This window comes from Tachypleus tridentatus, chromosome 7 (assembly GCF_004210375.1).
Source record: "Tachypleus tridentatus isolate NWPU-2018 chromosome 7, ASM421037v1, whole genome shotgun sequence".
Lineage (NCBI taxonomy): Eukaryota > Metazoa > Arthropoda > Merostomata > Xiphosura > Limulidae > Tachypleus > Tachypleus tridentatus.
The window spans coordinates 33,059,569-33,085,692 of NC_134831.1; the positions used below are offsets into that span (position 1 = coordinate 33,059,569).

The 26,124-nt window shown below is 32.9% G+C and overlaps 2 protein-coding genes across 4 annotated transcripts in view; both read left to right on the forward strand.

The window, feature by feature from the left end:
- LOC143255389 (cell adhesion molecule Dscam1-like) overlaps positions 1-4,790 on the forward strand; it is a 201,551-nt gene extending 196,761 nt beyond the window's left edge. For all 3 annotated transcript variants that reach the window (XR_013030583.1, XM_076510968.1, XM_076510970.1), the window contains one exon: positions 2,714-4,790. Coding sequence is in view for 2 of the 3 variants with exons in the window: in XM_076510968.1 (XP_076367083.1) it covers positions 2,714-2,742 (29 nt within the window). In the remaining variant the exon portion in view is untranslated. The remainder of the gene's footprint in view (positions 1-2,713) is intronic.
- Positions 4,791-19,148: 14,358 nt separating this feature from the next.
- On the forward strand, positions 19,149-25,854 carry LOC143257963 (serine protease HTRA1B-like). Its single transcript, XM_076517023.1, has 3 exons — positions 19,149-19,307; positions 22,734-22,854; positions 25,526-25,854. Exons 1-3 carry the CDS (start codon positions 19,243-19,245, stop codon positions 25,688-25,690), a joined length of 351 nt encoding a protein of 116 aa, XP_076373138.1. The 5' UTR covers positions 19,149-19,242; the 3' UTR covers positions 25,691-25,854.
- The last annotated feature ends 270 nt before the right edge of the window (positions 25,855-26,124 follow it).

Sequence of the window (26,124 nt, forward strand, 5' to 3'; positions counted from 1 at the left end):
GAGACTTAAAACAATTTGCAAAAAGTCGTGTTAATATTCTGTAACCCATCTCAAACATGATTCTATAAATGTTCATAAATGAAAGGTAAGTTGAGAATTAATAACATTAGGTCTTAAAAATTATAATGAGGCTACTCTTATTCATACTGTGCTTACAGTAATGTGGACTAACGTGACCTAATACTGGCGTGCCTAACTGCTTAACCAAAGGTCTAACGTTGAAGTCGTGACGTACCGCTAAACACGTTCCTCAATTTCAGCTGCGAGGACGCTGTAACCGTAATAGCGACACGCTATTTGAAAAGAGCAAAACAAGCAGGGAAGGCTGTTCCCTATTTCTATGGTCAAAAGTACGAAGTTTGTGGTTTCTGGCGTGGTCATTTAACCCATATGTCGTATAAGGAGTCTTTCAGATTGAAAATACGAAATACAATTTTAAATACTTTACAATAACGAAAAAAAAGTTTAATAATGCGTGTTGTGTTTTTCTTACAGCAAAGCCCCATCGGGCTATCTGCTTAGCCCACCGAGGGGAATCGAACCCCTGATTTTGGGTTGTAAATCCGTAGACTTAACGCTGGACTGGTGGGGACGGTTAGCAATGCATGGGAAATATACATATGCGAAACATTCAAAACAAGCAATAAAGACCGGGAATTGCTTTAGAAGTTATTATATAAAATTAATAAAACTTATCAATGAGCCAAGTCAAGTCCTTCTTCTAATATCCATATAACTTGAATCACCGTATTTCTACGGAGAGATCATAAAAATAATAAGTGATATTTTACTACAATCTTGTGATTCTGCGTAAGTCATGGAACGTACAGCGATGTGAGCCTTGAAGAGGAATGAATACAAAGAACGTTACATTAAACCCGCAGCTTGTTTCATTCATTTGTGGCCTTCATTTATTCTGTCTTTTGGGCTTTGCTATTGCATATTTAGTCTATTAACCCATTCACAATCAATAATCCAAGGTAAAACTAATCAGAAAGGATCACGGATGACAGAGAAAGTTATTCAGAAGATACTTGTATTAATGACTTGCGACCTGGAGTTCAAACAGGGCAAAACAATCTCTCTCTGTCTTAAGGCCCGGCATGGCCAGGTGGGTTAAGGCGTTCGACTCGTACTCCGCGGGTCGCGGGTTCGAATCCCGGTCGCACCGAACATGCTCGCCCTTTCAACCGTGGTGGCGTTATAATGTGACGGTGAATCCCACTATTCGTTGGTAAAAAAGTAGCCTAAGAGTTGGCAGTGGGTGGTGATGAATAGCTGCCTTCCCTCTAGTCTTACACTGCTAAATTAGGGACGGCTAGCACAGATGGCCATCAAATAGCTTTATGCGAAATTCAAAATAACAATACGTTTCTGTGTTATGATTCAGGTCATTAGCGGTCCTGGTCCTTTGATTTGAATGTCAAATTGGTTTACATAAGGGGTTTGACCTCTTTCGTAATCCTAGTTTAACCACTTTCTGCCAGATCTGATAAATAACAATTTTTGAGAGACTGGAACATTATTAGTATTGGTGGAGAAAAGTACAAAACAAAACGACGAAGAGCTAAATTGATTATTACGTATTATTAAACAGAGTCAAGCAAGAAGTGGTAAGGATAAAATGCCTACGGCACTCGAGATCTAGAAGAAGCGGGAATACTACTGCCTTAAAGAGGTGTATTCGAAATGAAAAGATAGCCACTGGAAAAAAATCTTCAATTATAAGAACAGTCAATTAAGACATAATTTATGATCCCCGAAGAGTCTCTTTTATTCGTAACTTTTTCACCACCACCCAAAAAACCCTGTGAGATATTGTGTCACATCCATGAGTGAGTAAGAACGTGATTACATATACTCGGTTTCTTATTGGTTACCAAAACTGTATGCTATTTTGTGTGTATGATTAATCCAAGATACTTAGTATTACGTCTAGAAAGTTAAAGTTCGTTGAAATTCGTCAAATGTTGACAAATGCAGTATATTATCTATGGATCCTCAAGAGGAAACGATGAAAAATATTATATATAAAGGATACATCTAGTTTATAGATTTAAGACCACAAATCAATCAAATTAGTTCATAAATTAATCCTTTTTTTGCGAACCTAAACAATGATATAATCCTACAATGTTGCAATAACTATACAATCACTATAATGAATTAGTAAAGAACAGGTTTCATCATACTGGTGAAAAGTTTTCATATCTTATTAAAATCATTCACGCCGCGCACTTTAGGGACATGGGTGCGTTATAAGAGTGAAGGTCAAGTCTCAATATTCAATTAAAGTGATTATCCTTCTTGGAAATTAAGAACAAATAGTACAAGAAATTCATGAAAAAACGTGTTCTAAAGCAAATATTTTGTAGTCCACTTATTAAAATTCCAATGTATGTATTTTTAAGGTGGCAGTTAAATTGGTGTAAACGTTTAACATGTAAAGCATGCAATAAGTTTTTCTTACCTTCATAACGTGCTGTTTCTTAAATCTGTTCATGAAATAAAATACATACAAATATTGATGTATTTAGTGTTTTGATTTGAAAGTACAATGATTAATACTGCATGAATTGGTAAGAACAATTTAATCGGTACTGAACTTCACTTTATTATAGTTAAATTAATCTGCAATCTCAATATTTGTCATGTTTATATGTATGTGCGTGACAAGCAGCAAGTAGGTTATATTGATATTTCTATTTTTTAGGGAGAAGAAAGAAAGAGAGTGATTCTTGAAAAAGTTCTCTACTGTTTTATAAGTAAGCATGATGCGGTATAGACAGCGAGAAGCGAAACTTCTGGAGACATTGTCATTCATGGTCTCAGATAACTCCAAATAAATCAAGATTATTTAATCTTGTCACAGTTCAGAAAACTAAAACAACTTAAGATCTCATTACCTTAATGGTGTTGTTTTACGGTTATAAAAACGTATTTTCAACTTCTTGTCCTCGTTCAGAAAGTACAAACAAACGAGTAATTGCACACTGTTGTCGTTTAATAAGGTGAAACAGACCACCATCACATGTATGTCGTTATTATTAAAAAGTGCAAGCAGCACTGTATTTTCCAAAGTTGTTTTCATTATTTGTTAAGTCCAAGCAAATTAGGAACTTGTTCTCATCTTAATGTTGTTGTTCACTGTAGAATAAAAACAAAAAACACGAGAATTCTATGCCATCTATAATTCAATTGATTTAAGACACCAAGATTCGGTGTCACCTTGATAGGGTTCTTTCATCACAGTCATAGGTGAAACACATCCAGAAAGAAACGAAACTATTTCGATGTTTATTTATTGGTAATAAATAATATTATGGATGATTTCTCTACAAAATATTTACATATTTTTACGCATCGAATTCCTCTTTTTATTTTGTTTTTAAATTCATTAACACTATTTTCTAACCTCTATCACTCTAACCATTTTTAGATATGTTTTAGCGATAAACTAAATGTAAGTTACTAAAATTTAATTATCTTGAAAAAAACGTATCTTATCTTTCAGGTTCTTCGGAATGGCATTAGTGTAATTTGACTGATAAGCATTTTAATAAGAATGAAAAAATACCAATGTTTATATAAAAAAAGTAACTGGAAAATGTAGTATTTGTTATTCCTGTCCTATACAGTTAGTGGATACTATGTTTTGTCTAAATGGTTTACTTCTTTGTTTAAGACACTGCTAAGTCAAAATAATAATGATAAAAACTGCACAGGGACCAACCAGCATTGCAGTTTTTGCTGATATTAAATCAAATTTACAGCATATTTGCCACAATCTCCAAAGTATACAAAATTATTATGATGCAAAAAAATATTATGTAGTGACAGATACAGAAGTACATAACTTATTTTGTCTCTTTGGCTTAATCCCTAACTTGAAAACTGCCTAATTCGACGCCTTTTGTCTCGCATAGTAACGATGCTCTAATTAATAACAAGTGAAACACCTATCTTATTCAGAATGTACTACATTCCCATTTTTACTTCAGCAAATTATGCATGGAATTTGTTGGATGAAAAGCTGTATAAATTGTGTATGATTACAGGTAGTAGTTCATTTGCCTGTCCGTTCCATTGTCAATAAATTCTGATTTATATCTATGAACGAATTGTGTTTTGTCAAATCTAAATAATTGTTGGTAAGCCTAATATTAACTTAGCTAAAGTCCATTTTTTGTTCATGTTATTAATCTGTTTTAGCAATAACCCTATGTTTTATTTTAGCAAAGATATTCAAACGTTCCTAACAATAGTATCATTGTTTAATATTAAGGATTTGTGATTACTAGTCTTTCGGTAATATGTTAAGAAATAACAAATCAGTTGTAAAACGTTTTGTACTTATGATAGAAAAATTGCAGAAACAATATTATAGAACATTTCAAAAACTTAGCTTACTTTGGAATTGCATTATTTTTAGTTAAAAATTAAACGAATTTATTGTTAATCTGTGCCCCCTTGTGGTTCAGCGGTATGTCTGCGGACTTACAACGCTAAAAACCGTTTTTCGATACCCGTGGTGGGCAGAGTACAGATAGCCCATTGAATAGCTTTGTGCTTAATTCAAAACAACAACAATTGTTAATCTGCTATTAATGTAAAAAGTCAAGTTGTGAAATTGTGATGTAAGTTTTTCTGGAGCTAATATTTAGGTACTTTTTATTCGTCGTAACAATATATTTTTTATTAATAAAGTTTTACTGAATATTCTCAAATAAAAACAGATTTATCTTTTGTTTCTTTTACATTAAGGTTTATTTAAGGTAATCAATAATGTTGATGTAAGTTTTTCTTGAATTAATTTTTGTTCATCACAACAATGTACAGTTTTACAAAATATTATAAAATAAAAACAGATTTAGCTTTTGTTCTTGTACATTAGTCTGTTTAAGGTAATCAAGAATTTGAAAACATTTCCTAAGATTAACTGTGTTATTTAAAATATGTTAATTTATCAATTTTGTACGATTATTTTTGTTTCAAAAAATATTAGTAGCTATTAAAGGTATATGAGAATTTTAATTTTTTTATTTATCCATTCTTTCCTAATTGTTTTACTAATACGATATGTATCGTGTAATATGGAATATCTACAATGTAAGCTATTTATGAAAAGTTTTTATTATTAGTGAACTTCATAAGAATTTTGTGTAACTGTATACAATTCAAACGTTCCTTCACTTTATAACTAGTCAAATTAAAAAAAGTTAAAGTACAGAGAGTTTTCTGTGAATGTCTCAACTAGAATACCAGAAGGGCTTTCTAAAGTGATCAAAACATTTCTCTATGTTTTTCTTCTGATTTTTGAAAGGTGAACTGTCATCCAGTTCCAATAATGGAATATAAATCAAGATCAAATAAAGAAAACTTATTACAAAACAATAAAATGTTTATGTTCTTTTAAAATGTGGATGAGTAGTATTTAGGATTCACAGTTTGCTGTAAACGAAAACAACAATTAACGTAAATGTGACTGTGATGAAATAACTTTCACAAACTAGTAATAAGATACATCTTTTGAAGTATATAAATAAAGTATAACATTAGTCATGTTGCTATATGTGAGAAAAAGTTTTTTTTATCGTATTTCAATTTTATTTTGGTTTTATCTACAAAAACAAAATAGCATAAGTTAATGTGTTTCAGATAAAATCATTCCAGATTTCCTAGAATAATTTTCCATTCGTGAATATCTTTTATTAGTTTTTAATTTTTGAAATAACGTCGTTTGAACATAAAAAAAAACAGTTAACCATATATTTTTAAACATGTGACCGTTATCCTTTATAAACAAAACAAATCTCACTCTGAAACAATGTGATTCACAGCCTCAAAAAAGATGATAGATCAGACATACACACACACACACACACACACTAGTATAGTTATATTTAAATATATTTTCCAGTGGTGCCATCCCTTAACTCAAAGAAGTTTTAACAACTCATTCGCTCCATTAACCAAAAATTCACTGTTAGTGTTATATTTCAGTTTTAAATTACTATTATTTTAAATTTAAAATAAAAAATAATGTATTTTCGTGTGCTTGTAGTGAAATATATAGTTTTGTAAAGAAAGAAATCTAGTACACAAGCCTTCAAACCTGTATGTAAATTGTCAGCTATTTGATAATAGGTAAAAAAGAGAAACTGTGAATTACGTTGACCAACATATTTCAGATTTGTAATGTAAAGAGTGAAGCTGTGAATCACGTTGACCAACTTGATTTTTCAGGTTTGTAGTGTAAGAAGTGAAGCTGTGAATCACGTTGACCAACTTGATATTTCAGGTTTATAGTGTAAGAAGTGAAGTTGAGAATAATGTTCTTTACTTATCAACTCCTACAAAGAAGTTGCAGATTGAATATTGATTGGTGCAAGGGTAGAGGTGAAAGTAAAGACGATAACGTCATAGTATATATTTTTACTTCTGTATTTAAGTTGTATTATATACTTTTTTAATGTTCTGAGAAGGATATTTATTTAAATCTCGAAATAATATACAATAATTTCATGCTTAACTTTATAAATTGGTTTGTTCCTCTAACGTTAAAAGTGTCTACACAAATAGTTATAGTTAACTATTGCTCTTTTATTGATGTTTTCACAAGTCTTTTGCTAGAGCTTGTTTCTATCTGGATTGGAACGTTTATGTTTTGAACTTCGTGACTTTAGAGCACAGCTTGTAAATGAACTTTCTTTATGCGTAAACCATAACCTCTTCAGCAATTATCTTAAACAGATTTCTAACTCACACTAATACTGTCTAAGTGGTCCAACTCAAACTTTGATGTTAGGAAATACAAAGGACAGGAGAGGTTGTCACGCGACCAAACAAATTAGTACATGTTAAAACTGGTAGAACAAAATATCAGTAGCATTTAAAGGTCTAGAATTAGAAACTTTTGAAACATACATCTTTTTTGGTAAAATATGTATTTTCTAGTTTGAAATGATATTTATGAGACTTAAATCATGTCATATTATAGGTATATATTAAATTTTTGTTGAAAAGTCAGAAATTGTATTACTTTATTACATTTACTCAAAGCATCTAATCCATTTTTCCACAAATTAACATACTTTATAACCAAAAAAGTTGAAACATCATAACCTTAAAAGGGACCTTTAGTTATAAATCATTTGATATTTCTTTCATGTTTTATAAATCCAAGATATTTACTTCCTTTGTGAACATGACGATGGCCGAAGAAGGTCGAAACGTTGTTTGCTCCTCTACTAGTGCTTTCTCTACTCATACCAGCCGTTTTAAAATATATAAATATATATTTACTGTTTATAGTTACAATTACAATGTAAAATCAAGGCTTAACAAGCAAAATGAAACATTTTAAAAAAATATCTGAACTTCTTTACCTGTTTAGCTTAGTCTTTTATGATAAATTACACCCCACGATATCAGTTTATAACAAATATATTTGAATAGTTAATACGATCTTCATTTATTTTTGGGTAAAACTCAGTTCCGTCATAACCTTAATACATGTAAGTAAAATCACATACTTAACAATCATACTGAAATATCAATTAACAAAACTTCAAGTTAGAAAAAATACGAAATTATCTATAATTTATACAAATGATGTGGATACATTCCACTTTTAAAGTTTTTAATAAAATCTGTAAGATTTTGTGAAAAAATATATCAGTTTTATTGTTTTTTTGTGATAAAAGATATAATCTACAAAAATTATTCATTCACATTTTTATAAACATATCAAATTTACTGTTTACAGAATATAATTTACCAAACAATGCAAGATCACCGACTTGACAAACCTACCAAAACATTTGTTAACAATATTTAAAAGTATACACAAATATACTATAAACATCTTAGCTTACAAAATACAGGATTAGCTTTCATACAAAATTTGTATATTATGTTCATATTACTATTCAGCTAGACTTTATAGTTTTCACTTGTGTAACATTATGTAAAGAAACACTGAATTTATCACAAGATATCTTAACATAGATTTTGAAAAAATGTTATGGTAACATGTAATGTATTATATTTTACACGTACACAAATAACATCAAATTTTATTATTCATTCAATCAGTTACAATCAGTGTTCAATCTCAAATGTACCCGATTTTGAACATATACAATCGAAGCCTGACTAAATATCAAAAGTTAGATAATTATGTGTCTGGCTTAACCTTTTACGATACACTTGGGAGATAAGATAAATAAACATTTTAAAAGATTGCTGAAACATAGACGAGATATTATTATTGTTTTTTTTTTACTTAAGGAATGAAATATGTTAAGAAGATGAACGCTAATTTATAGTTTAAAAAACAAAATATTTTATGTTAGGTTGTCCAGAAATAAGTGTCGTTTTTGAACTGCGAAATTTGGAAAACTATAAACCAGTGTTGTAAAAAATAATTTAATTAAAGTATGCATCATTTGCTTCAACACACTTTTGCTAACGTGTAACGATACTGTTTATGCCCCTGTTGTAGAAATCGGAGTTTCTATGGTCAGTGAACTCCGTGGAAGCATCTTCTGCAGCTGCCTGGTTTTGAAAGCATTTATTATTTAGAAAGTTGTCAAAGTGCTTGAAAAAATGAAAATTTGTAGGGGAAAGATCTGGGGAATAAAGTTGGTGAGGCATAACCTCGATTCTCAATTCGTTCAAGTTTTGGAGCGTCATTTTTGACAGGTCTTATAACGCCGATTTTGTTGATCTTTAGTCAGCTCATGAAGAACCCACTTATCCAACTTTTTCGTCTTTCCAGTTGTACTGAAGTGTTTGGCAATGCTTCATATGCTTGTGTCTAGCCTTTCTGCAAGCTCACATACTGTTGTGCGAGAGTCTGTCTCAACTGGTTCTCTTAAAGTGTTTTAATCTAAGGATAGTTTCCTTCCACGACCTTCAAGACCTTTATCTCCATGTCGAAACCTTTGAAACCAACGCTGAACTGTACATTGAGTAACAGATGCATGATCGAATGCCTGGTTGATGCTTCGTGTAGTTTGGGTAGTTTTTCGTTGAAGTTTGAAGTCGTAGAGTAAAATCAGACGAAAGTCCTTCTTATCCATGTTACCTTAGAGGAGGTTGCGAAACTTACTTTGAGTACAGTTGAAACAGCAAACAATTAAGATACCTTTCAAGCGACAAACGTTGGATTAAACCAACCAGTCAACCAACCAATGATAAGTTACTCAATATTCCGCTTCTAAATGTCATCGTGAGAATTCCGAAATTTGTTTCAGGACAACCTAATAGTACTGAGGGTAATGAAATATTCATTGCCATTAAAATATATTTCATTTTTTAAAACTGAGGATTTGTGTCTCAAGCCTTCAACGTAGCTTTCAGCATCCAAGACTTGAAGATAAAATTAAAAAGGCAATCGAGATTGCAGATAAAAATATGATGAATAATTTAATTCTTTAGCTTTATAATTAAAGATATTATTCATATTCTTGATCTGTGAGCGACCTAGTTGTTAGCGCGTACTGTAGAAGTCCGAGATGATGGTTATGTTGACTAACTTTCCTGTTGTACATTATGTCAAAAATAGGGTCGGTTTTATAGGTTTGTAATAACAAAAGAGTGAAAACAAGTTCGGCTTGTCAACTGAATTCTAAAGCAATTGAATTGGCCTAAGTGGGCTTTTAGCAACAAGAAGAAAACTGTATAGTGTTTAACATACAACTATGATCTCCACAGTGTGAAGAGATTTGGAAATACTTTTAACTTATTTGGATATATCTATTATTCTAAAACAAACGGAGTAAGCGCTGTTCGTTTATTGTTCGAATTTATCACCAACAAGTCACAAATACGTACTGTAGAAGAATCCTTCGGTCCGCACACCTATATATACTACCAAAAATTAAGTTCTTCTAACAATTTTTTTTAACAAAATACGACGTGCTCTTCACATTTATTTAGCAGATGAACAGTATTATCATTGACGCTAACCAATATTTCTTTATCTGCAATTCAGCGGAACGAATATTCATATCCCCCATTTTGATTACAAAGGCTTAGCTCGAAAATTAAACATAAGAAACGATTTCAGATAAAAAAGGGCATAAGGGATGATACGATTGTTTTTGAATTCTCCTGTAAGTGTACACAAAGGGCTATATCCTCATAAGCGTGTCTAATTTTGAACTGATAGTTTCTAGGGAAATCAGGTAATTAATAGAAGTTGCCGCTTACTTTTGTTTGGCTGAATAGTGAGATTTGATTTTTATTCTTATAGCACGTCTCTGACTCCAGATTGCAGAGTGTAATTTTCTGATAAAAGGGTGCAAACCATCAATTGTTTGATTCACAAATAGGACAAATTAATCAATAGGTTATACAACTTATTTATTAGTATGATAAAAGCTCATTTTAAAACAAAGTTAAAAAATTGACTATTTGTGCTGTGTCTGCCGCATGGATTGAGCCTCTAATTTGTGTGTTATAAGCTATAGAAATTATGAGAAAGATTTACGGTATACATCATTTCCAACATGATAATTAAACAATGATGACAACCGTGAAATATGTACTTGTATGAGATGCATTTACGTAATAAAAACTGACAAGCTCGAAATCAGTCTTAAGATATATCTTCCAAATTATCTTTTACAACAAACACACTGTTTCAACGATTCTAGAGTAATATAACCCGAACAAGAAAAATTTACCAGACAATTGTTAATAAAGATCATTGATAGTAAGCCAACTTTCAAGTTAATTTCTGCTTCCAAACATAATGGTTTACCAGATGTAGAATAACAGAGTCAGTAAGTAACATATGAAGTTTCTTTACTGTCTCAGACAACCAGTTTAAAAATGAGATATTTCAAGGAAAAAATCTGGTGTATAAATATATATATATATAACATATCTATTCATTTTGTTAGATTCCATGGGCCACTAAGAACATGCATAGTATTACTATTTTCAACTCTGAGTTCAGATATCATTTCAATAAAAATAAAATAAAAAACGCGCATTGTTTGTTTGTTTAGACACAAAGCTGTCTGTGCACTGTCCACCACGAGTGTCGAAACTCAGTTTCTAGTGGTGCCATTGGGAAAAAATTAAAAAAAGACCCTCATGTAATATTTTCCACCTCCCCAATCTTGGACTGTGCTAATCTAAACTACCACATATTTTCAGTGGATGTTTTCCACTGGTCTGTTACTTCACATAGATATAATATCACCATTTTTAAATGATTTTTTTTCTTTCTCTCTCTTCCTTCTCACCAGTCCCCCGCTTGGTACAGCGGTAAGTCTTCGGATTTACAACACTAAAATCAGGGGCTCGATTCCTCTCAGAGGACTCAGCAGATAGCCCAATGTGGCTTTGCTATAAAAAAAAAAAACACACACACACCTTCTCACCAGAAGTACGGTTTGGTTTGTTTTGAATTTCGCGAAAAGCTACACAAGGGCTATCTGCGCTAGCCGTTCCTAATTTAGCAGTGTACGATTAGAGGGAAGGCAACTAGTCATCACCACCCACCGCCAACTCTTGGGCTACTCTTTTAACAAAGAATAGTAGGATTGACCATCACATTATAACGCCCCCACAGCTGAAAGGGCGAGCATGTTTGGTGCGACCGGGATTAAACCTGCGACCCTCGGATTACGAGTCGAGTACCTTAAGCATCTGGTCTGTTCCGAATAATATGGTTACAATTCTAAAGCTAATGTTGGTTACTATCGAGTGTCATTTTCTTACTTGCTGTTGTTTGGTTGTGTGTACTGACACAAAATCATGATATTTTATTAAAAGCGCCTTAGGTAAAAAAAAGTGCAGCAAAAAAGGATTGAGTGTACAAATTAAAAGATTTCAATGAATGAATTTAAAACTGGCGGCTGAACTAGTAACTACACTTATAGCGTTGAGAAAATTTTACAGCAAATATTCATTTAATAATTAAACAGGTACCATCGTTTGTTCAATTTAGGGTATGGTGGTGGGTAAAACAAAATACACGGCCTGGCTACTGAGGAATAAATATTTGATACAAAATTATTATCAATGCTATAAGTGTAACTACCAGTTTGGCCGCCAATTATTAATTCATTCCTCTATGTCGTACACTCACTATTTTTAGTCGTGCTTTTTTTTTCACACCCATGGTGTTTTTTATTCGATTATACATAACGGAGTTATAAAATTGTTTTGAGAGACATATGGATCATCTTCTTCAATTATCATTTAAAAATTCTGAAACATTCTGAAAATGTTGAGTTCGTTGTACAAGTAACAATGTGCACTAAATTAACTGGTCATAAACTAATACACGTGTAGCATTTCATACACATTTTCATGATACTAAGGTGACAATGTGATGTGGTTTCACAGATAATGTTATTGCAGTCCTGGATTACCCAATAGCCAGATTAAGCGCGTGCTTAAGGCACCAGCAAAACAGGAACATAAAAAAATTAGAATTTTCGAAAAAGAATTTGATATTCAATGTTTCAAAGAAAGCATAGAAGTAGTCATCATTACAATCATAAAATCTAGAGAGAAGCTATTTTAACTTCAGGATACATCTAAGTTTTATTTCTAAAGATAAAACTTTATTTTACGGTTTAGTATTGTTTTTATTTTGAATTACATGTATGTGGTACATCATTATATTTTCAGTGATTTGGACCAATAAAGTTCTTAATCCAACTCTATGTTACTGAACCACATTTTTTGAAGAACCATCAACACATGGATGCAATCCTAAACAGTCAATACCGCACAATATTGAATAAAGCTTATAACCAATGTTATTGCTAAACTGTAGCAAGAAAATGTGATAAACACAACAGATTTCATGCAGAATGATGCCCTTCCACATGATGGTGTTAGGTGGAAAAAAAATCTTGTGGGAACACTTTTAGGACAAAATAATTTCACGTGTCTTACTTTGCGAGGTCCGGCATGACCAGGTGGTAAAGGCACTCGACTCGTAATCTGAGGGTTGGGGATTCGCAACCCCTCGAGTAGCTTTGCGCGAAGTTCAAACCAATGGTCACATCCAAACTCTCTCTTTCTTAACCTGAAGATAACCTAGAAAGGTCGAAACGTTTTTCTCTCCCTATCAATAAAAGTATTAACACCCATATCACCCGTTCTGAAATACATTTTTTATTTCGAGTGGGTTTCTCGACATAAAGAAAACCTCACATAATTCTAGATTTCAACGACGCAGCTGTTCACGAAGTAACCAGCATACCAAAGAAGATGCATGTTGTTGCTTTAAATTGCAATGTTCGTTGTCACATGCATACAATAGCTTCTGATTCGGAGAATCACATTTTGAACGGTTGCTGAGAAACTAAAAGAACTTTGAAGTAAAAAGTCGATGTTTTACTTAAGTTTATTATTTACTTTTCAGACTATTAATGAAATTTGAAACTTAATTATAGGAAACGCATTTCAAACTTTGAAAAGCCAATGCACTCCCTAAAAAAGAATTTGCTACAATGGTAGAACAGTATATATATATAACTGAACCCTTTCTTCTCTTTTCTTCAACTTCTTTATTTACCAAACGTTTCTTTACTTTAATTATTTAACAGGTTTCATAGCATCACAGCATAAGAATGATTGAACCAATAAAACAGCTGAACACCTTTATTAAGTAACAAATTTAAGTTTAAAATAATATGAATTTACAAATTTTGTTTTTCAATTGCAATAAATAAATATATATGTACAGAGAGAGTATATTTGTTTTTTAATTTTGCACAAAGCTACACAAGGGCTATCTGCGCTATCCGTCCCTAATTTAGCAGTATAAAACTAGAGAGGAGGCAGCTAGTCATCACCACCCACCGCCGACTCTTGGGTTACTCTTTTACCAATGAATAATGAGATTGACCGTCACATTATAATTCTCCAAATGGCTGAAAGGGCAAGTATGTTTGGTGCGACGGGGATTCGAACCCGCGACCCTCAGATTACGAGTCGAACGCCTTAATCCACCTGATCATGCCGGGCTCAGAGAAAGTAAGAGAGAGCGAAGAAGGGGTGCATTTTGAACTTTCTAGTTTGTAGTTCGTTTACTACTTTCAAATGGAAATTAAGACAAAAATACTCTTTTTTTGAGTATGAAAGTTATGAATGTACAATTATAAATGTAAAGAAAAATTCTGACTGATGTGTCCTACTTTCCCGCTTTTATTTTTGGTAGAATCCCTTTACCTAGAACACTGTTTCATAATAAAGAACTATAAATACATAAACGAATGCCGGCATGGCCAGGTGGTTAAGGCACTTAACTCATAATCTAAGGGTCGCGGGTTCGAATCTCCGTCACACTAAACATGCTCGCTCTCAGGAGTGAAGGCGTTATAATGTTGGTATTCATGGGTAAAAGAGGACCCCAAGGGTTAGCAGTGGGTGATGATGACTAACTGTTGGTTTATATTGCTCAATTAAAGATACTGATAGCCATCGTGTAGCTTTGAGAGAAATTAAAAAATATATTAAACAAACACCATACAAAACAAGTGAGTTTATTAAAAAGACAACTGTCAAGATCTGGAATTCAACGAAACTAAAAGTTATATACCAATTTTAAAAAATGCAAACTAAGTCATCACCTCAAATTTACGAGATTTGCTTATTTTAAGTAACATTAATCCCTTTAACAGTCAATTTATTAAACAAATCATACTCTTTACTAAGACGATCACTGTTAGAGTGCTTAAAATTTAGTTTTAGTTAAACTTTGTGGTAAAAATTTAACTTGACTAACTAATTCCGTGATACTTCAAGCACTTATACGATTTAACTGATCCAACTTTCATGAATTCTCATCGATTTTGAATGAAAACAGACTTTATAACTGATTACTTTTCGTTCATGTTATAAAGTTTAAATCACATGAATTTAAAATTGACAACACAGCAAATGTAAATATCAATAAATCTTATGTGTAGGGGTTATAATTTCAAAACTAGCGCAGATAGCCCTCGCGTAGCTTTGCGCGAGGCCTGGCATGGCCAAGCGTGTTAAGGCGTGCGACTTGTAATCTGATGGTCGCGAGTTCGCATCCCCGTCGCGCCAAACATGCTCGCCCTCCCAGCCGTGTGGGCGTTATAATGTTACGGTCAATCCCACTATTCGTTGGTAAAAGAGTAGCCCAAGAGTTGGCGGTGGGTGGTGGGTTAGTAGCTCTTCTGAAGAACAACAGTTAATTTTTATTTTGATGTTTTTATTATTTAAGACAGATACCTGACATTGACACTTTGATGCAAGAGTGGTCACCAGAGTTTGAGAACATGTTAAAAAATGTAATATAAGAAATTCTTGTGTCATAGCTGTTATGATTACTGTAATTCTGAACAAATAAATTTTTGTCTAAAATTCTGTAAAATGCATTGATGTATTTTATTCTTATTTGGTCACTGTTATTTATGGAATTCATTAAGAAGTCATGCATACTTCTTAATATACTTCTTAATATATAAGAAGTATACATGTATACTTCTTAGCATACATCTAAGTGATAGAAAGAAATTGATATTAAATGAAATGTGAGATTGAATGAAAGAAAATAAACAAATCAATATTTTAAATAAAAGATTTAAAGAAGCATGTTCATCTCAATATCTTTTGTTCAAAGTTTCAGTAAAGTATGTTCACTTGAGCATTAGGTAGAGATCATATGTTGTACATATGAAGAAATTAGTTTGTCAATAGAAACAATTACTAAGTTATTACAAAAGATATTTCAAGTAAACATGGCTGTGGATTTCATATAATATGTACAAATATATGAATATATATTTATAATGCCTTATACATTTTATGATTATTGTAGAATAAAGTATAGAGTTAATCCTTAATATATTATTTTTGTTTTTTTTATAAAGATAATTAATACGAGAGATTATTCTGCAAAAAGTTGCATAAGTTAGCCCAGACTATTATGCATATTTTTAATGTAACATTAATTAGAGTGGTTATTATGCCATAGGCTGTAGAATTAATCCTTAACAAACTGTTCGTTTAATTTATTTATACCATTAGCTATGAACAACAGATAAAAAAAGCATCTAATAAAAGCTTATTTGAACTTAATATGATTACGTAAACAGACAACATAACTTCTTTTTTGTTTTAATGGGTAATCTAATGAAGCTTTGAATTAGTTATTACATTAATATTGTTATGGTATTAACATCAGAGATTTTCAGTATTAGATTCTTATAATGCTGAAAAACTGCAATTAAACTTATTTTTTATTCTTTTGTTTTTAACAGCTTCCTATTGTCAGTTAAGATACAAGAATATGAAGCAATAAAAAACAGATTACTAGTTAAACATCATTCCAAAACATCTAAAAATTGTACAGTAATGATGTTTTATCTGACTTTGCAGCTCTTCTGGATGTACCAGTTTACAAATCCATGGTCTGATTTCGTCATGTACTTTTTACATTGTTTTCCGAGTTTCACAATTTGCAGGGAAGTCATTATTCATAAAACGTTTATAACTGTTGTCTACACATTCATAAACTGATGTTTTATTATGGACTTCTCCTACCTTTTTTCTCAATATGAATGACACATTTGCTATTCTGAGACCATTTTAAAGGTCACTGTGTTTTAGAATAACACAGAACCAGAATCACACTTGTAGTCTTCCCAACAAGTAACACAGCTAGAATCATGCTATGTACTTATAAAATTGTTCAGAGTGGTGACACTGCTCAGTTGGCCAGATATACCTCTTTGTGGTGCTATAATTAAAACCTCTCTAAGCAAACCAAAAACCTAAAGAAGCAAGCCAAAAATATAGAATAAAAATAAATATTCCGAAAAACAAAGTAATACTATCTACCAAATTAAATAAGCTAAAAAAAGATTCACCAAAGTTATACATGAACGGATCACTTTTACAGACTGCTACCTCAGCTAATTTTTTAGGATTAACTTACGATACCAAATTAACGTGGATACAGCATACTAACAATATCCTGACTATGATCTGGAAAAGAGCAAATTATGAAAGAAGCCTATCGGGCAAATCGAGACACATCACCTAATAATATAATAAAAATCTATAAAACATACATCAGACCCATTATAGAATAGGCATGTCCAGCCTGGTTAAATATAACACAAACTACAAAGTGTACAAAATTCAATCATAACCTCAGCTTACAAAGTACCCTACAGTACTTCAACCACATTTATGCACAAGTATGTGAACTTGATAGTATCTGATAGACTCTTGCATAATACACTAAATTATTTTAATAAAAATTGGCATAAAAATGATTTATTGTGTGATCAAGACAGTACCTCACTCCAATGAATATATATTTAAGAAATAGAAATCAAGCTGGCCACCATGCACTAGACGTTTAGAATTAGTATAATATTAATAGTTTATAATTTATATATATATATATAGAGAGAGAGAGAAAAATAATAATGAAAAATAAAAAAGGCAACTCAAGACAATATAAAAGGGCCGGAATACTGTGGGTTACTCTGGTCCTAAAACACTACAACTACAACATAGTAGTAGCTGAAATGAAAGTTAGGGATGGAGGACGAGGTCTTTTGCACTTGACCCTCCTGGGTATCTAAAATTTCCAACATACTGAAATAACCACAAAGAAGAATGAAGTGAGTTTTTCTTAACTGTATAAAGTAAACTTAACGATGTCTGTCCTTCGCAAACCAGTAGAATAAAACACATCATTTCCGCTGGTAATATCGAAAAACAGTGAACCCAAACAGGTTAATGAAGGTTTTAAAGAATTTGTTTGTTGAATTTCTCATTCCTAATTTTGAACTTAAAAACTAGGTGGAAGCATTCAAGAAATGCTATATGGCTACTTTTGTCAGACCAAACACTGGGATTTGACTGTCTTTCTTATGATGTACCCTCTATCCCAAACTGAGTACGATTTTTTTTCTGAAACAGAAAGTGGGCACATGACTTTATTTTCACAGTCCAGTACACTGACCATATCCTTTACTGTTTATTGTATATACTGAATTGTATTTCTTTGTAGTAAGAAATGAATCAACTTTGTTAATAGCTTATCGCATTCTTACCTTGTCCATATTTGAAATATTTATAAAGTGTTGGTTCGGGCGTGGCCTAGAGGGTTAGAACATGATGTTACTGAACACGTTTCCTGTTTTCAAATGTGGGCGCGTTATAAAGGGTGACAGTCAGTTTTGTTATTTGTTATTTTGTTATCGTACAACCTCCAGTTCTGAATTTAAAATGGCTGTGTATGAACCAGAGAAGTTCATTATCCGAAAGTTATGCATTTCAAGTTGAAAATGTATAGATATCAAATCGACATCCTTAGTTCTTATATATGTAAGTTTTTTAAATATATAAAATCTGAACTGAACTTGAATGGCAGAATTTGACAGCTTGGAAAAAGAAACTTGATAAACAACTTAAACTAAACAGTCAGTTATCAATTATGAACATCTGTATGTCTTTCGTCTTAGGCCCGGCAAAGCCAGGTAGGTTAAGACGTTCGACTCGTAGTCCGAGTGTCGCGGGTTCGAATCCCGGTCGCACCAAACATGCTCGCCCTTTTAGCCGTGGGGGGCGTTATAATATGACGGTCAATCCCACTATTCCTTGGTAAAAGAGTAGCCCAAGAGTTGGCGGTGGGTGGTGATGACTAGCTGCCTTCCCTCTAGTCTTACACTGCTAAATTATGGACGGCTAGCACAGATAGCCCTCGAGTAGCTTTGCGCGAAATTCAAAATAACAAATAACTTTCGTCTTAAAACAACTACAAGTAAAATTCTGAATTTAATGCTAGCCAGTGTATTCAATATTTATGAATTCCAGGTACATGTGTTCACCAGGATATTATTGTATAACAGCCTTCATAACAACGACAACTAAACGCTCTGTTACGCTCAGAATATTGAATCCGCCTTTGCAAAAATTTCTCTTGTCCAACATACACATCAGTTTAACTTCCGTTTAAAAGCCCAAGATTACACACCACCACAAAGCAACGCCTGTTCTATCCAGAGAATTAAGCACGATATTCTTTTCATACCTTGTGAAGTATGCTGCTGACTTCCCGGATGTGCACGATGGAACTCTGCCATCCTGTTTAGCCGAGTTTATGGAATATGAACAAACGTATATTCAGTAAAAGTTATATAAGTATACTGTGTGAACAGCCAAAAATATATATTCTGGTTTCTGTTGTGGTGAAAAGTAAAACGCTACAAAATGAACCAAGGGCAAATCTTCATGTTTTCCCTACTATTGGTTTACTGTTACTTTCATTTAATCAGGTAATTACTATATTTTTCTATTATTTTTTTACAAGATTGTCTTTAACTTTTTATCATTGGTTGACAAGGAGATAAAATATTCTTGTTTCGTCGGTGAATTAAATACACGTATTTTTTTTTTTATATGAAAAACACGCCTACCATTTACAAAACAGAAAAATTCGGTCATATTTAGTTATATTAGCTAACACGGCCTATTAGTTAACGTGTTGGACTGTAAATTCGGCTCGGCATAGCCAGGTGGGTTAAGGCGTTCGACTCGTAATCTGAGGGTCGCGGGTTCGAATCCCGGTCGCACCAAACATGCTCGCCCTTTCAGCCGTGGAGGCGTTATAATGTTACGGTCAATCCCATTATTCCTTGGTAAAAGAGTAGCCCAAGAGTTGGCGGTGGATGGTGATGACTGGTTGCCTTCCCTCTAGTCTTACACTGCTAAATTAGGGACGGCTAGTGCAGATAGCCCTCGAGTAGCTTTGCGCGAAATTAAAAAACAAACAAACTGCAAATTCTAAGGTCTGTGTTTCTCGTAACATTGCCGCCAAATTGCGCGCAACCTCTCTGTTATAAGAGTAAATGTAAAAATCCAACTATTCGATTAAGTTAGCCCAAGAACTGACGAACGTTTCTTTTCACTGATAGTCTATCCGGGAATCTTGGGTAAGTGTTCGAAACTGAGAACGGCTAGCTTTGTAGGAATATCCGAAAACAAACAATCTTTTGGTTATGAATTATTATTAATACCCTAGGGTCAGAACCACACACACACAGTATTTTCTTTTTCGTGGGGGTTCCGAGAGGTGTAACTGAGAATACAACATCTAGCAGTACACTAGACTAGACTTTTCTTAGTATGAACCATTTCAATTTGACAAAAATAACTGTCTTGGTCAGAACAACAAACTAATTGTATCGACACTGCAAAGAAAGTTGCAAACGATATTCGGTTAGGACTAGAGAAAACTATTAGGCACAGCTTTGATTATATAAATGGTATCACTAGTTTAAAAACGTTAAATACAACTTTAATTATCGGACTCGTTCGCAGAATGTTTCAAAAAGGGTTCAAATTTATGAGATCAAAAGCCATCACATATTGTGCAAAGCAAAGTCAGCATGCTAATGCTATGTAGAATGGGGAGCCCCCCCCCAGAAAATTCGTAAAAAAAAGAAAGAAAAAGGTGCTAAAAGATTAAATCTGGAAACAAGTTTACACGAAATATAGCTTAAATAATTACACAACTGCTCCAATAAAATCCAAAAACATTCAATGAAAAGTAAACAAAACATCATTCTGTGGTAGCAATGCGTGGGAAACATGAGTATAAGTATCATAACTACGTACATTTTATTATAGTAAAGTACTGCACTAGCAACATGCAGGACAGTTATTAATTGTTAAATTATATTACTAATGTAAACATGTACTCTATTTTTTGGATAACTTACAGATATTCCCGTCGCACCAAACATGCTCGCCCTTTCAGTCGTGATGGCATCATAATGTTACGATCAATCTCACTATTCGATGGTAAAACAGTAGCCCAAGAGTTGGCAGAGGGTGGTAATGACAAGCTGCCTTCCCTCTAGTCTTACTCTACTAAATTATGGACGGCCAGCGCAGATGTCCCCCACATAGTTTTACGCGAAATTCAAAAACAAAAACAAAACAAACTTACAGACAGCTTCAGTGTTGATAGCAGTGTTATAATTATCATGTATTAAAGTTTGGAGCACTCAGTTGTTATTGTTTTTTTTTTGTTTTTTTTTCGTTTATGCACATCTCAGGTAATTATTCAACCAGCGGATCACAGATACTGAAGTATTTTATTTATGCTGCTTGCTTTACTTATGGTTAAAATCTGAAGGAAAGATTACTGATAATGTCGTCAAGAGATGGAATATTTGCTGTTTACTTACAATAATCCTTTACGAAACTATATATTGTAGTTGTAAGGAATGGTTAATATTACTCACAATAATTCTCTACGAAACTACCGTATATACTGTATTTGTAAGAAAATACTCATCTACGGAACTATATTCTGTATTTATAAGGAATGGTGACCGTTCACTTAAAATATCCCCTCGGATTTACAGCGCTTAAATAAGGGGTTTGATTCCCCTTGGTGGACACAGGAGATAACCCGAGGTGGCTTTTCTATAAGAAAAATACACACATGTACTTACAATATTTCACTATGGAACTATATACGGTATTTGTGAGAAATGGTTGCTGTTTACCTAAAATAATCCCATATAGAACTATGTAGTGTGTTTGTGAATTAGGTTTGTCGTTGACTAACTCGTGAAATGCCTGCATTGATATCAAATTTGTTTACAGTCATATATCCAATACCATAAGCAGCTGCGCTAAAACTGTATAAGCACCTATTTTTTACATCATAAAACTCATAAGTAGTACAGTGGTATTTCTGCGCACTCACACCATTAAAACCCGGGTTTCGATACCCGTAGTGAGCAGAGCACAAATATCCCATTTTGTAGCTTTGTTCTTAATTCTAACCAAACAAACATCACAAAAAGAGTGAGTTCGGTAGAACGACCCTGGGTGTAATTTCACATATTTCGTTGATGTGTTTGTTTGTTTGTAATTAAGCAGAAAACTACACAATAGACTATTTGTGCTCTGCCCACCACGAGTATCGAAACACGGTTTCTAGCATTGTAAGGCTGTAGACATATCGCTGTGTCACTTAAGTGCAATTTCGTTGGTCCTTTCCTGAAAAGAGTACATAAAGATAGTATTTTAACATAACACTAAAATTATTTATGTAAATATATATCAATTTTGTCAGTTGTTTATCCGGATTCTAAACGAAAATAATGCATCCAGAAAAGAAATATTTCTTACAGAATATTATGTAAACGTATAATGTTACTTTTTAAACAGTGTATTTTATCACTTTTTGAATAAAAGGTAATTTTGTGTGTATGTGTGGAAAATATATTTTTTTTAATTTTACAACAAATGGTGTCACACATAAACCTCTTGACGAGAAAGAGGTAATGTATTTTATCGTATGTAGATTAGAATGTTTTATGTATTTTATCGTATGTAAATTAGAATGTTTTATGTATTTTATCGTATGTAGATTAGAATGTTTTATGTATTTTATCGTATGTAGATTAGAATGTTTTATGTATTTTATCGTATGTAGATTAGAATGTTTTATGTATATTATCGTATGTAGATTAGAATGTTTTATGTATTTTATCGTATGTAGATTAAAATATTTTACGTATTTTATCGTACATAGTTGAAATATTTATTTTTTTGTGGAAGTTATATTTTTCCTTTAATATTTTGAATAGCTAGTGCCTCATATATACATCTTGAACTAAATCTCTTGCGCTATACATTATCTTATTAGTTATGCCTATGTTTTATGTGAATTTTCAACATAGTGGAGACCAGGATGATCCATGTGTTGCACTTTGTGAACGTTCTAACTGTCCTCAGATGACAAAGCCTTGCAAAGCTGGAGTAACAACGGACCAATGTGACTGTTGTCCGGTCTGTGCCAGGGTAATGTAATCATACACTATCAATTTTAATAATTATATTAAACCAGATCCTAAAATTCTTGGTGAAACCTAATTTATATTAGGTTGAGGAATAATTCGTGAGCGTTTTTAAATAATTTCATTCAAGCATTACATGCAAGACTATACAATACTTCAATGCATGAACACATTACACCCAAAACATTTATTATGATACTTTATTTCATGTAATACCTAGGTATATAGTATGCATTGTTGTAAACGAAATTGCAAGAAATTAAATGCGAAAAGCAGATGGTGTCGAAAATGCTCGATTTTGTCCACTTGACATTCCATTTAATGAGCTGAAAATGAAAGCAAAAATTAAAGACATATGAAAATCAAACACACCATCTATTAGAGCAAAACATTATCTACCAAATGACATGAAATATTTTGCGAAAGCGTTTCATTTATGAATATATTTTTTTAACTTGAAAAACGCTCACGAATTATTCCTCAACCCAATAGTTCCTAATTAACAATAATAAACCTGTAGGTAAGGGTACTTTGAGGTTGAGATAAAATGCATACTAATTACTTGAATTAATGATTATTTATTTGTTTTTGAATTTCGCGCAAAGCTACACGAGGGCAATCTTCGCTAGCTGTCCCTAATTTAGCAGTGTAAGACTAGAGAGAGGCAACCAGTCACCACCACCCACTACCAACTACTCTTTTATAAACGAAATGTGAGATTAGCCAGGGCTAAAAGGGCGAACATGTTTAATGTGACGGGGGTTCGAATCCTTAGATGTCGCGCCGATGAATTAATGATAGAAACGATTAAATGTTATAGAATATTTTTGTTTTGTTTGTTTGTTTTGAAATTTCGCACAAAGCTACTCGAGGGCTATCTGTGCTAGCCGTCCCTAATTTAGCAGTGTAAGACTAGAGGGAAGGCAGCTAGTCGTCACCACCCACCGCCAACTCTTGGGCTACTCTTTTACCAACGAATAGTAGGATTGACCGTCACATTGCTTTCAGAGGCAGTTTGGAACTAGGTAGTGAGTGTTGCAACTGAGGACAGATAAATTTTACGCACTTCAGTACTCGGCGGTCCCGTTGTGTGAGCTTGTGTGACCTACCGCTTTGTACCACGAAAAGTGGGATTGACCGTCACATTATACGCCCCCACGGCTGGGAGGACGAGCATGTTTAGCGCGACGCGGGCGTGAACCCGCGACCCTCGGATTACGAGTCGCACGCCTTACGCGCTTGGCCATGCCAGGCTCGTTATAGAATAACACATATGCTTTCAAAATGATAACATCACACGTGAGAATATAATATGTTTTTGGATTACACCAAAAAGAGGCTGATTAAGTATCTTAATCAGTGATGACGAGAAAACCCACTTCTAGAGAAAAACATATATATGTAAAAACGGCTGGTTTGGGTTGGGGAAAAAAAATATCAACTATTTTTTTAACTTGAAAAAATTTATCTGCAATAAATAACTTAACCTTATTTGGAAAAGTAAAGTATCATCAAAATGTATGTGGGTAGAAGTAATAGGCAGAATTTAAATTTGTGACTCATGTTTATCCGACTTAATATTGTGCTTTTCCAAGTAATAGTCACTAATCCTCATATAACTGGAAACTGGACAGAGCACAGGTAATCCATAATGTAGCTTAGACTGGAGAAAATTAAACCCTATATGATTTATTCCCTATTGACTCAATGATAAATTTAAGGGTATAGCGCTAAATATTGTTGTTCAATCCCTGTAAGAGACACAGTGCAGGTAACCCAATTATTGACATTTTATGCTAACTCACATAAAACTGACTGACTCACATTTTCTACCGATAGGGTCTAAATATTGCATCATACGATGTAATTTTATGTTTTGTCTCTCACGACACAATGTAAAAAAGCTGACCAAAAATTTGGGTGAAATTATTCGCTTTCAATGTAGAAAACATTTAAATCCGCAGCGGTAACTAATACGATTAATTGTCGTGTTGTTAGTATTTTTTGTTTATTTTTTGCTGTGACTCAACGACTTTATGGATACGTTTTACTAAACTCTTTTAATAACCAGTGGTGCTCATCAATAGCTCCCATTAATAGTGAACAATATAAAACAAATCAGTGACTTAAGAATTAATTAAACTACTTATGCGACTTTCAAACACAGTTTTATTTATCTTTATGGAATACAGAAAAAGTATTACTGAAAGTAAAATAATTCCAAAGCTAAAAGACAAACAAAACAAATCAGTTTACTCCTTTCTTAACGATTATCTACGTGTAACTAAATTCGCAAATGATGTTCAAATGGAAATGCTCCTTCCAGTGGTACAAACTGCTAGAAACCAGGTTCCGATACCCTAGGTGGGCAGAGCTCAGATAGCCCACCGAATAGTTTTATGCTTAATTCCAAACAAACAATCAATCACTCAAATGGAAATATCATGGTAATTGAATTACACGAACGAAAAGCAACTTATTTGAAATGTTTATTGTGCATAAAGGTAAAGAAAACGGTTGAGATATATATATATATATAATTATACACACTTTCTGTAAAGAGTGTCCAGTTCGATAAAATAAATAACTAAATCAGTTTAGATTTAAAAGTATGTGTTAGTGAAAAATCATGTTTCTTGTATGTATACTTACTGATACATAACGTTTTAAAACAGGCTGAAGGAGAAAAATGTGGTGGCAATAAGTTGATGAACCTCGGAAAGTGTGGCGAGGGTCTGTACTGTGACACAACTAACAATCCAAATGGCATTGGAATCTGCAAAACGCCGTCTCCTCCACCTGTGTACAAGGCGGAATACTTAAATGCAAAGCAAAGATAATTTGAAATACTTTTCTCTCACCAACTACTATGATGGCTCAATACTAACAATACCTTGGTTAACCTTGTTGTATTAAGTTGAATAATAATAATGTTAGCAATCAGTACCTCTATATAGTTATGAGGACCTTGATGTAATAAAAGCATCCACTTTTTTGACTATTACTTTAATTGTCGATTTTTAAAGTCAATAACAATTCGTATCATTTATGAACTTTTCCAAACTAGACACATATAATGACATCTTTAAACAAGTTATACTTCAACTACCCAACTATAAACGTAAACGTATGTATATATGCACTAATATATTAATGTCTGTTTAATATTATTTTAGTAGAAGGTTGATAACATTTTAAAGCAGGTGTTTTAAAAAGAGGCTGGGTTTAGTAAAGCATACATTTTTAAAATACCGTAGGACAAATAAATGTATTT

What these genes read in the sequence shown, in the direction of transcription:
- LOC143257963 (XM_076517023.1), top strand. Translation starts at nt 19,243, where the DNA reads ATGAACCAAGGGCAAATCTTCATGTTTTCCCTACTATTGGTTTACTGT. An exon ending in TGTTACTTTCATTTAATCAG is followed by an intron (nt 19,308 to 22,733) that starts GTAATTACTATA and finishes TTTTCAACATAG; the next exon opens with TGGAGACCAGGATGATCCAT. An exon ending in GTTGTCCGGTCTGTGCCAGG is followed by an intron (nt 22,855 to 25,525) that starts GTAATGTAATCA and finishes GTTTTAAAACAG; the next exon opens with GCTGAAGGAGAAAAATGTGG.